Raw genomic sequence first — 12,522 nt, forward strand, 5'->3', positions numbered from 1 at the left:
ATATTTTCTTATTGTGTTACAATTTCCAGTAGGTATTAAATTATTTTTCTTTCAAGAAAAGACAATGTAATTCAACATACCATTTTATTGAATAAGTTTATAAGTTTAATAGTAATTAATATTGATTGATTTGTTTTATTTTAGAAAAATTTACTTAAAACCTTAGTTAGAGCAGAAAATGAAGGGCATCAAGAATATTTGAAACTCTAAGTAAATGAGGTGATGAACAGGCAGACGAGGCTCAAAAGGCTGCGAGAAACAAGAAGAAGGACTAAACAGCAGCCAGTGAATGTTATAAAGAAGAAAGTACGACAGCAGCCAGTGAATGTTATAAAGGAGAAAGGACGAGTAAGTAGAAGTTATACTCGTTATAGTTTCGTATTTCAATACAAATATATGAATGTAGATAGATGTTGGTCAAATATTACAATCCACTTTTTTTAGTACGGTATCTTTTATATCAATATAAAGTTTTGAATAGAACATTTTCTTATTGTGTTGCAATTTTCAGTAGGTATTAAATTATTTTTCTTTCAAGAAAAGAAAATGTAATTCAAGATACTGTTTTATTGAATAAGTTTAATAGTAATTAATTTTTATTGATTTGTTTTATTTTAGAAAAATTTACTTAAAACCTTAGAGCAGAAAATGAAGGGCATCAAGAATATTTGAAACTCTAAGTAAATGAGGTGATGAACAGGCAGACGAGGCTCAAAAGGCTGCGGGAAACAAGAAGAAGGACTAAACAGCAGCCAGTGAATGTTATAAAGAAGAAAGTACGACAGTAGCCATTGAATGTTATAAAGGAGAAAAGACGAGTAAGTAGAAGTTATACTCGTTATAGTTTCGTATTTCAATACAAATGTAAGAATGTAGATAGATGTTGGTCAAATATTACAATCCACTTTTTTTAGTACGGTATCTTTTATATCAATATAAAGTTTTGAATAGAACATTTTCTTATTGTGTTGCAATTTTCAGTAGGTATTAAATTATTTTTCTTTCAAGAAAAGAAAATGTAATTCAAGATACTGTTTTATTGAATAAGTTTATAAGTTTAATAGTAATTAATTTTTATTGATTTGTTTTATTTTAGAAAAATTTACTTAAAACCTTAGAGCAGAAAATGAAGGGCATCAAGAATATTTGAAACTCTAAGTAAATGAGGTGATGAACAGGCAGACGAGGCTCAAAAGGCTGCGGGAAACAAGAAGAAGGACTAAACAGCAGCCAGTGAATGTTATAAAGAAGAAAGTACGACAGTAGCCATTGAATGTTATAAAGGAGAAAAGACGAGTAAGTAGAAGTTATACTCGTTATAGTTTCGTATTTCAATACAAATATAAGAATGTAGATAGATGTTGGTCAAATATTACAATCCACTTTTTTTAGTACGGTACCTTTTATATTAATATACAGTTTTTAATAGAATATTTTCTTATTGTGTTGCAATTTCCAGTAGGTATTAAATTATTTTTCTTTCAAGAAAAGACAATGTAATTCAACATACCGTTTTATCGAATAAGTTTATAAGTTTAATAGTAATTAATATTGATTAATTTGTTTTATTTTAGAAAAATTTACTTAAAACCTTAGTTAGAGCAGAAAATGAAGGGCATCAAGAATATTTGAAACTCTAAGTAAATGAGGTGATGAACAGGCAGACGAGGCTCAAAAGGCTGCGAGAAACAAGAAGAAGGACTAAACAGCAGCCAGTGAATGTTATAAAGGAGAAAGGACGAGTAAGTAGAAGTTATACTCGTTATAGTTTCGTATTTCAATACAAATATCTGTACCTCAGAACCATATGAGCCTAAGTCCAAAATTTCTTATTTTTTAGGTTATTGCACGTATGTTCTTAAAATTTCATTTTACATCCAGCCACACCATCGTAACTCCGCTAAAAATTCTATTTTTATGATTTATCAAAGGTTATATGAGTCTAAGTCCTGAGGTATATCAGAACCAGACAAACTTAACTCCACCTATGATGTTATGGTTCTGAACATTGAGCATTTCAGCAAAAACCTAAGTCCACAAAATGGACTTGCCATTGTCTGGCCCTAGCCACTATACTCATTTAGTCTCAAGTCCTGTTTTCTGAACAGCTGATGACTGTCAATAATACTGTTGATATTGCTGCTGCCTGCTATTAGAGAGATTATTGAGGTTAGGACTGAGCTGTACTAATCAAAGTTTTATTCTACTTTTAACAAAACGTTTTGGTATTAATATGGAAAGTAGGGGAAAGTTTATACTTTCCAAATTGAAAAACCTTAATACGTTCACTGAAGATAATCTGAAACCTGAAACTAATGATTGTCCTAGCAATCAATCAGTAGAAGTTCCACGAAGAAATTCCACTCCTTCACCGACTTTAACCGAATTAAAAGTAAGTATTTTTTAAATATGTTTACAAGCTAACAATATGTAAAACTTAAAGTAAAATTCGAATTTTATACTCAGACCTCAAGGAACAATTTTTATTATTATTATTATTATTAGCCTAGGTTTAGAACATTGTTGTGCCAATAGGAGAAGTAGGCCTAAGTGTATGTTTGATTTTCAATTTTATTTCTAGGTATTGAATCCAGATTGCACATCCATCCTCGTTTTACCTGACAATGACTCAACCCAATGGAATTTTAACATGCATGAAAGTGAAAATATCCAAGTTGAAAGAGAAACTAGTAAAGACGTACATCTTCTTAATTTCATTTCAACTCCAGTAGAACCAGGTGAGATTAGTAGGTACATAATACTCTAGGCTCAGTTTAAATAAATTTCAGTAAATTTATGGTTGTTATAAAAATCTTTTTTGTGTAAATTACTGTTATGTTTAACCATTTAACCATATTGTAGCAGGTATTTACTCGGGGGCTTTAGCCTACCCTAGCAATAATTTAGGTTCCATTTCAATCGTGTTAAGCTGGGCCTAGACCTAGTACATTGTCATTAGACTGTAAATGCTGTAGTCGGTAGGGACAGAGAGCATTAATTTCATACGATAATAGTTATATTCTTAGGGGTTCTTTGTCTTTCCGACTTGTTATTCTACCTAATTTAACATTCTACATGTTTAACAGAAATTATACTTCAATATGAAAAACTTCGTGAGTGACGAGTAAATTACACATAATTACCAAAAACATGATAAAAATTCAATAGAAATCCACTTTAACGATATAATATTTTTTATATCCACATTCTTTGTGTAGGCTATCTATATAATGAACTAATCAATGTTTTGGCGGAACATCAATTTAAAAAATTAAAATAAATTGGACAAAACCGAGTGAATTTCTCTATTTCTTGAAGGCTGGGAACACTTGTAGGAAAGAAAGCTCTATGTTATTAAAAGCAAAACACTTAAATAAAATTAAATATTCAAAATATCTTAACAATTTATTTTTCAGAGTCAAATGAATGGGAGCTAGAGACGATAACACAAGTGACAAACATGGAACAAGAATCTGGAGCATCGACAACACTGGAAGATTTAGATGATGCGCTATCTTCTGTGAGCGACCTATTTGAGAATGACATCGATGATCCAACATACACTCCACCTTCAGGTTCAGAGAGTGATTCAACTTTAAGTAACGATTTAGAACAAGTACAAAGTCAATCTGTAAGTACAAATACTACAGCAAATAATAATAATATAATACCTCTGGTACCATACACCGATTCAGATGACACGGAGAGCGAGTTACCGATAGTTACTCAACCTAAAAATAAAGGAAGAAAAAGAATAAGGAATGAAAAAAAGTGGAAAAAAAAACATTAGAAAGCAGGGACGAATTTCTGGAAAAGAGCATGTCAACTCTAAAGGAGATATTGTAAAAGAAAGAACTTTAAGACCTCCTTGTAAAACTACTTGTCGCTTGAAATGCTCTCAGCGCATAAGTCATGCACAAAGAGTACACATTCATTCTGACTATTATAATAGTGAAAGAAACTTAAGTTCTAAACGCCAGTATATAGTTTCTTGTATTACAACCAAGCCAATAGCCAGGTCACGACAAAGAGATGGTTCTAGAAATAGTAGAAAAAACAGCCATACTTATTTTCTCAAATGGGATAACAATTTTGAAAAAGTTTGCAAACAATTTTTCTTGAACACACTAGTAATATCAGAAACATTTGTTAAGTTTGCTCTCTTAAAAACCCAAAGTACTGGTATGGTTGAACCAGACCATCGTGGCAAACATGTACCAGGAAACAAAATACCAGAGACAGCAAAGGATATCATAAGAAACCACATATCAAAATATCCAGCATATGAAAGTCACTATAGTAGGGAAAGGACAAACAAAAAATACTTGGGTAATGATTTAAACATTTCCATAATGTATACCATGTATGAAAATGAATGTAAAGAAAAAAATATCAAACCCGAAAAGAAATGGTTATTTTCAGAAATTTTCAATAGAGAATACAATTTGTCATTTCATTTGCCAGACAATGACACATGTGATTTTTGTGACAGAATTGATTGCCAATTAAAGAATGCAAACGGTGAGCAAAAAGAAAACCTTCAAGCAGAAAAGCAGAAGCATCTAGATGAAGCAGCACGTAGATACCATTTGAAAAAAGAAGATAAGCTTTTGGGACAAGGAAATGAAAAATTTAAAGTTGTTATGGCAGACCTACAGAAGTGTCTTCCTACTCCAGCTCTCACAAACTGTCAAAGCTTCTACTTGAGAAAGCTCTGGACTCTAAACTACACCATTGACGACAGTAGTGGAAAGAAAACGTGGTGCATGATTTGGAATGAGACCACTGCAGGTAGAGGTGGAAGTGAGATGGCTTCTTGTTTGTTTACCTGGGCAAATGAAGAGCTCAATAAAAGCAGCATTGACACTCTGACTGTTTGGACCGATAACTGCAGCGGTCAAAATAGAAATATTAATATGATTTTTATGTACATTTGGATTTTGAAAACTCTACCCAACATTAATGAAATAAACCACAAATTTTTATTAGCTGGGCATACACATATGGAGGTAGATGGTAAACATGGATTAATAGAAAGAGCAAAAAAGCATCTTAAAACTAACACAATATTTACTACTAATGATTGGGCGAACTTCATCGCATCTTGTAGCAATAAAAACCCATTCATTGTAAAGAAAATGTCTCTTGAACACTTTCTTGATTTTCTTTCGCTTACTAATAAAGATGGACCATTAATAAACAGGAAAAAAAATACTATTGGAGAACCTTTCCTCACTTCCAACACAGTTTGGTTACAGGTTCGAAGAGAAGAACTTGGTATACTGTACTATAAAACAAGCTTTGATGATGTTGATTTTAAAAGTGTGGATTTGAGAAGAAATAAGAGAAAAGAAACAATCATGCCTGAATCAGTTCCGAAACTAAGATCTGAGAAGAGGAAAATAAGTAATGAAAAATTCAGAGATTTAATGACAATCCTCCAGTGGGTCCCTGAAGAATACAAGGCTTACTTTGAGAACCTTCCACATGGGGCTAGTGAAAATGACTTTCCAGATATCAGTTCAACATTATTAGATTAATTCTTACCTTATATTTATAGTTTTTATAAGCAGTGTAATAGTGTTTTATTGACGAAACAATGTATATTAGTTGCTAATGGAAATACAATGCTTAAGTCCAAATAGCATTAAAACAAATGTTTTTGATTTTAGAAAAAACAACTTTCCAGATGCCATTACAACATTGTTAGATAATATATTTTATTAGCATTGTAATAGTGTTTTTATTGACTAAACCATGTATATTGGTTGCTAATGGATACACTTAATTTGGTTGCTTAAGTCCAAGTAGCAATATAACATATGTTTTTGATTAGAGCCAAAATATCGTAAGTCCATTTTTAATGTAACAAAAAAATAATTACATAAAAATACTAAAGCAGTTTAATGCTTCTATAAACATAAGTAAGTTAACTTGTAAAGTAGAAACTAAACACAGTTCATAATTTTATAATAAAGAATAAACACAACTGTTCGTAGTTTTTATGCTCTCCTGTAAAATCTACTAAATGTGACTTAGGCCCATATAGTTCTGAGGTACAGATATAAGAATGTAGATAGATGTTGGTCAAATATTACAATCCACTTTTTTTAGTACGGTACCTTTTATATCAATATAAAGTTTTGAATACAACATTTTCTTATTGTGTTGCAATTTTCAGTAGGTATTAAATTATTTTTCTTTCAAGAAAAGAAAATGTAATTCAAGATACTGTTTTATTGAATAAGTTTATAAGTTTAATAGTAATTAATTTTGATTGATTTGTTTTATTTTAGAAAAATTTACTTAAAACCTTAGTTAGAGCAGAAAATGAAGGGCATCAAGAATATTTGAAACTAAGTAAATGAGGTGATGAACAGGCAGACGAGGCTCAAAAGGCTGCGAGAAACAAGAAGAAGGACTAAACAGCAGCCAGTGAATGTTATAAAGAAGAAAGTACGACAGGAGCCATTGAGTGAAGTGATTAAAACGTAGCAACTTCATAGTAGACACTACAGTGTAGTGATAGCTTTATCTCAAACTGGAGTGATAAAACACGCGCTAACACTCCGTAGTTGCAACTACCCTATTCTATAAAAATTGGAGATACAACTACGGGTAGATACAACTCTAGTGTAGATGCAGCTACTTTTCATGTTCAGACTTGTTTCCCCCACTCCGCACTCTTCCAGTCTGCAGCGGTGAAGTGCGGCGCAGGCCATACAGACAACTCACGTGCCGTTCTGAGTCGTGTTCCTGTTACCACTCGTGTTCTCTTGCTTATCCTGTTTATAGGTATCATGACATCATCTGAAGATGAAGGAGACGTTGATAAGAAATTGGTTGCGGATAGGGAGCTATTTGTAAAAATATTATCAGAAAATACTGTGTTGTTGCAAAAGTCAAGGGTTCCCAAAGTCTTATTAGAAAAGAAGAAAGCGTGGGAAACCTTGTGTTCTACGTATTCCCAAACTACAGGAAATGAAGTAAATGCTACTCAAATGAACAAAATGCTCCAAAATATGAAAACAAAAATAAAAAAGAAATCTGATGTGAAAGCTACAGGAAATAAAAAAATTAAACTACGTGAGTGGGAAAAAATGCTTTTGGCATTATTGGGTGAGGCTGAAAACCCAGTTTTTACAAAAGTACCAGGCAGTTTTGCAGCTGGAGCATGTCAGTCAACCTCAGTAGAAGCGACAAGAAATGACAGCAGTGACGAGTGGAAAAACTTAGCTGCAGCCGCAATCGCAATAACTACCCAACCTCATGAATCTGAACCTGAGAAAAAGTTGAGAACTCAAGCTGACAACTCGTATACAAGGCCCGCAAACAAAAAACTATTGGCATACGAAACAGGTGAAACAAAAGATTTGAATACGCCGCAACTACAGAGACTTGTTCTCTTGCAACAGTTAGAATTACAGAAAATTCAAATTGAAAAAGAAAAAATTGAGTTACAAAAGTTGAAAGGAGGAACAGTTGAGAAAGAAACTCAAACTGATGACTATTCATTTAATCTGATGTTTAATATGTAACTTAGCGGTTAGTTAAACCCAACTCCAGTTACCCAATAATAAACTATCCTTATCCTACAAAAAAAAAAAAAAAAAAAAAGATTTATAGCTTACATGGCATGAATGCACCACGTACGTTATGTGCATGCCTGCCAACAGTGTTCATTGAGCTGTGGGTTATGTCAAAGGCCCTGCACATTTGTACTAGGCCTATGGTTTTATTTGTATTTGTATGGTTGTATTTTAATCTAGGTTTTCAAAAAAGTCTCTTTACTTTTTAACAATTTTATTTTTTGTACAATTTACTTACATTTAAATAAAACCCAGCATTTCATTCCGCTTCTGTTCGCCACGTTGTTTTGTTGCTTGGTTTTCGAACACTTCTTCGCCTCCTTCATCCTCGTTACACCCATCTTCATTCGCGTCGTCTTCAAAATTTAAAGGATCTCTAAGGTGTTTAGCTACATTGTGCAGCACAGTACAGGTGACAATTACTTTTGGTACTCTGTCTAGAGACAATCTAACACAGTTGCCAAGTATCGGGAATCTCTTCTTTAACTGTCCGAACACCCTTTCTATCACCACCCTTTCCTTTGCATGAACACGATTAAATCGACGCTGAATATCGGTTTGAGGAGGTTTGAACGGGGTGATTAACCAAGGAGAAATACCATAGCCAGAGTCACCAAGTAAACACGCAGCACCGTCATAACGAGAAATAATATCCCGAACAGGACTCCTTCTCCATATTCTAGAATCGTGCACTGATCCTGGCCACTCTGCAGCAACGCTAGTGAACCTTTCTTGACTGTCACATGTTGCTTGCACGTTGATGCTGGGGTAACCCTTCCGGTTTATATACTCATCACCGAACATTGATGGTTTTTTTATTTCGATATGCGTGCAATCTAATGCACCTACAACAGTTGGTAAATCAAAATTTCTTTGCCACATCAACTTTGCATTATTTATTTCTTGTACTGTAGAAGGAAAATGTATCCAGTTGTCTGCGTTTTCCAAAATACAGTTCATCACATAATTAATGTTCTTACAAACTGTCGAACGGTCCACTCCAATATCTTCTGCTACACCACTTTGAAACCCCGGATCAGCTGTATAACGAAGAAAAATCTCCAATCGTTGTCTTGGAGTGAGTGCTTTCCCCCGAGTTTCGTCACTAGGCGGTAGAAATTGTTCTGCTAAAAAGTCTATATTCTCACTTTCAAACCGCATCAGCTCCTTGCACTTAGTCAATACTCTTCTTTCACCGTACACTCTTCTTTCCCGTACTTGCATAAACATCGCCATTAAAAGTCACGCAAGACATAAAAGTGAAGTGTGCCTATCTACAGACTCCAAAATAATGGAGATATATCTATAGGTAGGTAGATGTAACTATACTTTAATCACACCAAAAGTGAAGTTACAACTTCTATTCTAGAAAAGTTAAGATACAACTACAGGGGGTAGTTCTAGCTTCTTTTTAATCACATTAAGTGAAGCTGTAACTATAAAATACTGAAGTGGTAGCAATAACTACTTTTTAATCACTCCACTTATTGAATGTTATAAAGGAGAAAGGACGAGTAAGTAGAAGTTATATTCGTTATAGTTTCGTATTTCAATACAAATGTAAGAATGTAGATAGATGTTGGTCAAATATTACAATCCACTTTTTTTAGTACGGTATCTTTTATATCAATATAAAGTTTTGAATAGAACATTTTCTTATTGTGTTGCAATTTTCAGTAGGTATTAAATTATTTTTCTTTCAAGAAAAGAAAATGTAATTCAAGATACTGTTTTATTGAATAAGTTTATAAGTTTAATAGTAATTAATTTTGATTGATTTGTTTTATTTTAGAAAAATTTACTTAAAACCTTAGTTAGAGCAGAAAATGAAGGGCATCAAGAATATTTGAAACTCTAAGTAGACATGAACGCCAAACATCTGGACTGGGGGTGCCGAATCACCAACGCCGTCGGGAGTGGACTCAAACGATTCCTGGAGGGCCGCCAACACATCGTACTGCTTGCTCCTGAGGATCCCACCCACTACCACTACGACACTCAACACCAACCTGACATCCTTGACGTTGGTCTAGCTGGATCACTTCACGTACACTTCGAGGTTCTTGCCGTGTCTGACCTCTCGTCGGACCATGTGCCGGTGATATTCGACCTGCCAGACGACGGAGCGCCGGTCTACCCCCGGCGCTTCCCACCAAAGTCAACTGGCACAAGTACGGCAACTACCTCGCTGACAGACCCCGGCCTCCACCAACTCCTGCCGAATCACCAGACCAGCTAGACCAACAAGTACTAGCACTGACCACTACTCTCCAGGAAGCAGTGACCATCTCCTCGTCCCCTCTCACACGGAAGGAACTTCATCCACCACTCCCTGAGCACCTGAGAGAGGAGATAAGACTTCGTCGTAGGCTGCGTCGGGAGTACCAGCGGACACGATGTCCCCACGCCAAGCGAGACTTCAACGGCCAGGCCAGGAGGTGCTCTCCTCTCCTGGCAGAACACCGAGCGGCCGCGTGGGACGACTTCGTGGAGCTCCAAGCTGACGGTGGTGTCGGCGGCATCTGGAAGGTCTCCAAAGCTCTCCGAGGGGAGAAGAAGACAATAAGACCACTCCACGGTCAACGAGGCATTGTCTACTCCCCCGGCGACAAAGCCGAGGCCTTCGCCGACACCATGGAAGATCAGTTCTCCCCGCACCCACATGTCTACGACCTGGACACCTGCGAGATGGTTGAAAAACTTCCTGGACGACTACTCTCCAGACGAAGACGACCCACTGCCCCCCGTGACAACACTCGAGGTACGAGAGCATCTTCGTCGCCTCCGCCCGAAGAAGGCTCCTGGCCCGGACTCCTTGGGAACTCCTGCACTCCAGAAACTGCCGGCTTGGGTGGTCGTCACGATCACCTGCATCCTGAACTCCTGCCTACGACTGGCGCACTTCCCGACCACCTGGAAGGAAGCAAAGGTGATTATGATTCCCAAGCCTGGCAAGGATCCGCTCTTACCAGAGAACCACAGGCCGATATCACTGCTGCCTGTGCTCTCCAAGATTCTCGAGCGGATCATACTGGCGAGATTTCCTGAGGACTTCTTCAGCTCTATCAGGACCGAACAATACGGATTCAGGAGAGGACACTCCACCACTCTTCAACTCCGCAGTCCACAACCTCCTCACCAACACGACGGAGAAGAAGCACCACTCCACTTCGGTCCTGATAGATGTCAGTAAGGCCTTTGGCAGAGTGTGGCACGAGGGGCTACTCTACAAACTGGCTGACTCCCCGCTGCCCGGCAGAATGTTTAGGCTGATCCGCAGCTACCTCCAGCATCGGACCTTCTACGTCAGCGTTGCCAGCTCCAATTCCACTTCGCGACCAGTCTCCTCTGGTGTGCCACAGGGATCAGTGCTCGGCCCGATCCTGTACCTGTGGTACACAAAAGACTTTCCTGTAGTTCCGAGGTGCCAGCTGTCGCTCTACGCTGATGACGCCCTCCTCACGACCACCTCCGCCCTCCTCACGACCACCTCCGCCAACCTGAGGATGGCTGGTGTCTACATGCAGTGGCAGCTGATTCTACTGGAGCCCTGGCTGCGTAGATGGAGGATAAAAGTCAACGCTGACAAGTGCGAGGCCATCAACTTCACGAGAAGTCCGAGGCAAGCGGACAGCCGACATCTATCGCTCAACGGTGACAACATCCCTTGGAGGACAACTGTCAAGTACCTGGGGGTACTCCTGGATAGACGACTCTCACTGACTCCCCACGTGACAAGACTGTGCAACCTAGCGAGGAAGGGCTTTGCCAGTATCGGCCCCCTGCTCTACTCCAAGAAACTTCCCATCAAGACAAAGGTCTTGCTCTACACGGCCCTGGTGCAACCGGTGATCACCTTCGCGGCTCCTGCATGGTATCATCTCACCTGCAAGACTGCCAGAAGACAGCTGCTCGCAGTCCAGAGCATCTGTCTTCGTAGGTCGTAGAGCACTGAGTCGCCCTGGTTCATCAGGAACTCTGTGGTACGAGCATCGTCCAACATCCCTACGATCAGGACCTTTGTGGATGGCCTGACTTCATCCTTCAAAGAAGCGGCAGAGTCCTCTCCCTGGGAGCACATTCGACTACTACAGGCCCAGGAGGTCCCCCGTCTACGTCCTCCAATGGATGACTAAACTACACTTACTTTACTACTATACTAACTGACAGGTAGCACTAGCTACCAGGGCTGTGTTGTGTTGAAACACGAGTTTATATCATCGGTGAAGAAACAATACCGCCTATCTACACATTTTTTGGAAATAGAGTTACTGGTCCCAATAGAAAGGTACTGCGAATAGGCTTCTTTCTTGGTCATAGTTTAAAAAAAATCCGTTAGATAGGGCAGTTATACAGTATGGAACAATATCGCCAATCAGAGTTCTGCCTGAAATACCGCCCAACTGCATTAGTCGTCACTAAACAACACTGAATGCAACAGGTAAGCTGTCTTCGACACCTCATTTTGTACATTTGAATTGCATGTTAATGATACACTTCTACTTATTTTCATTGTTAGCATAATTATATTATATTAGTTACTGTTACACAATATTGTTATACTTATTTAGTGTTTGGATTGTTAAATAAATCCAGTGATTAAGCTGTGTGTAGATAGGCGGTATTATTTGGAACAAAATCAACATGATAAATTGTAGTTAGGCGGTATTACAAATTAGATGTTGGTTTATTTTTCCAATGTTAAACTGCACTAATGGAAAGGGTCTTGTGAATATTATTCAATTAAGTAATTTAACATAATTTTACGTTATGTTCTGTTAGGTCTAATGTAAAAATATAAAAAAACTACAGCTATCAACCAACCTAAACACTTACATTAAGTGTTCCCGCATTTAATTGCTTCATTGTTTCAGGATTGATGATATGGCGAAATTAATAACTAACTGCACATGAAATAATACAGGCACTTCTT

The 12,522-nt window shown here is 37.4% G+C and overlaps 2 protein-coding genes across 2 annotated transcripts; one reads left to right on the forward strand and one right to left on the reverse strand.

The window, feature by feature from the left end:
- Positions 1–1,894: 1,894 nt before the first annotated feature.
- LOC124370159 lies at positions 1,895–5,229 on the forward strand. Its single transcript, XM_046828452.1, has 3 exons — positions 1,895–2,392; positions 2,582–2,738; positions 3,417–5,229. Exons 1-3 carry the CDS (start codon positions 2,234–2,236, stop codon positions 3,788–3,790), a joined length of 690 nt encoding a protein of 229 aa, XP_046684408.1. The 5' UTR covers positions 1,895–2,233; the 3' UTR covers positions 3,791–5,229.
- A 2,600-nt stretch (positions 5,230–7,829) lies between these two features.
- On the reverse strand, positions 7,830–8,819 carry LOC124370161 (putative nuclease HARBI1). Its single transcript, XM_046828454.1, has 2 exons — positions 8,570–8,819; positions 7,830–8,434 (listed from the first exon to the last, which is right to left on the reverse strand). The coding sequence occupies exons 1-2, from the start codon at positions 8,817–8,819 to the stop codon at positions 7,830–7,832; spliced, it is 855 nt and encodes a 284-aa protein (XP_046684410.1).
- Positions 8,820–12,522: the final 3,703 nt, after the last annotated feature.

This window comes from Homalodisca vitripennis, unplaced genomic scaffold (assembly GCF_021130785.1).
Source record: "Homalodisca vitripennis isolate AUS2020 unplaced genomic scaffold, UT_GWSS_2.1 ScUCBcl_23;HRSCAF=586, whole genome shotgun sequence".
Lineage (NCBI taxonomy): Eukaryota > Metazoa > Arthropoda > Insecta > Hemiptera > Cicadellidae > Homalodisca > Homalodisca vitripennis.

What these genes read in the sequence shown, in the direction of transcription:
- LOC124370159 (XM_046828452.1), top strand. Translation starts at nt 2,234, where the DNA reads ATGGAAAGTAGGGGAAAGTTTATACTTTCCAAATTGAAAAACCTTAAT. An exon ending in CGACTTTAACCGAATTAAAA is followed by an intron (nt 2,393 to 2,581) that starts GTAAGTATTTTT and finishes TTTTATTTCTAG; the next exon opens with GTATTGAATCCAGATTGCAC. An exon ending in TTCAACTCCAGTAGAACCAG is followed by an intron (nt 2,739 to 3,416) that starts GTGAGATTAGTA and finishes TTTATTTTTCAG; the next exon opens with AGTCAAATGAATGGGAGCTA.
- LOC124370161 (XM_046828454.1), bottom strand. Translation starts at nt 8,819, where the DNA reads ATGTTTATGCAAGTACGGGAAAGAAGAGTGTACGGTGAAAGAAGAGTA. An exon ending in AGTGGACCGTTCGACAGTTT is followed by an intron (nt 8,435 to 8,569) that starts GTAAGAACATTA and finishes CAACTGTTGTAG; the next exon opens with GTGCATTAGATTGCACGCAT.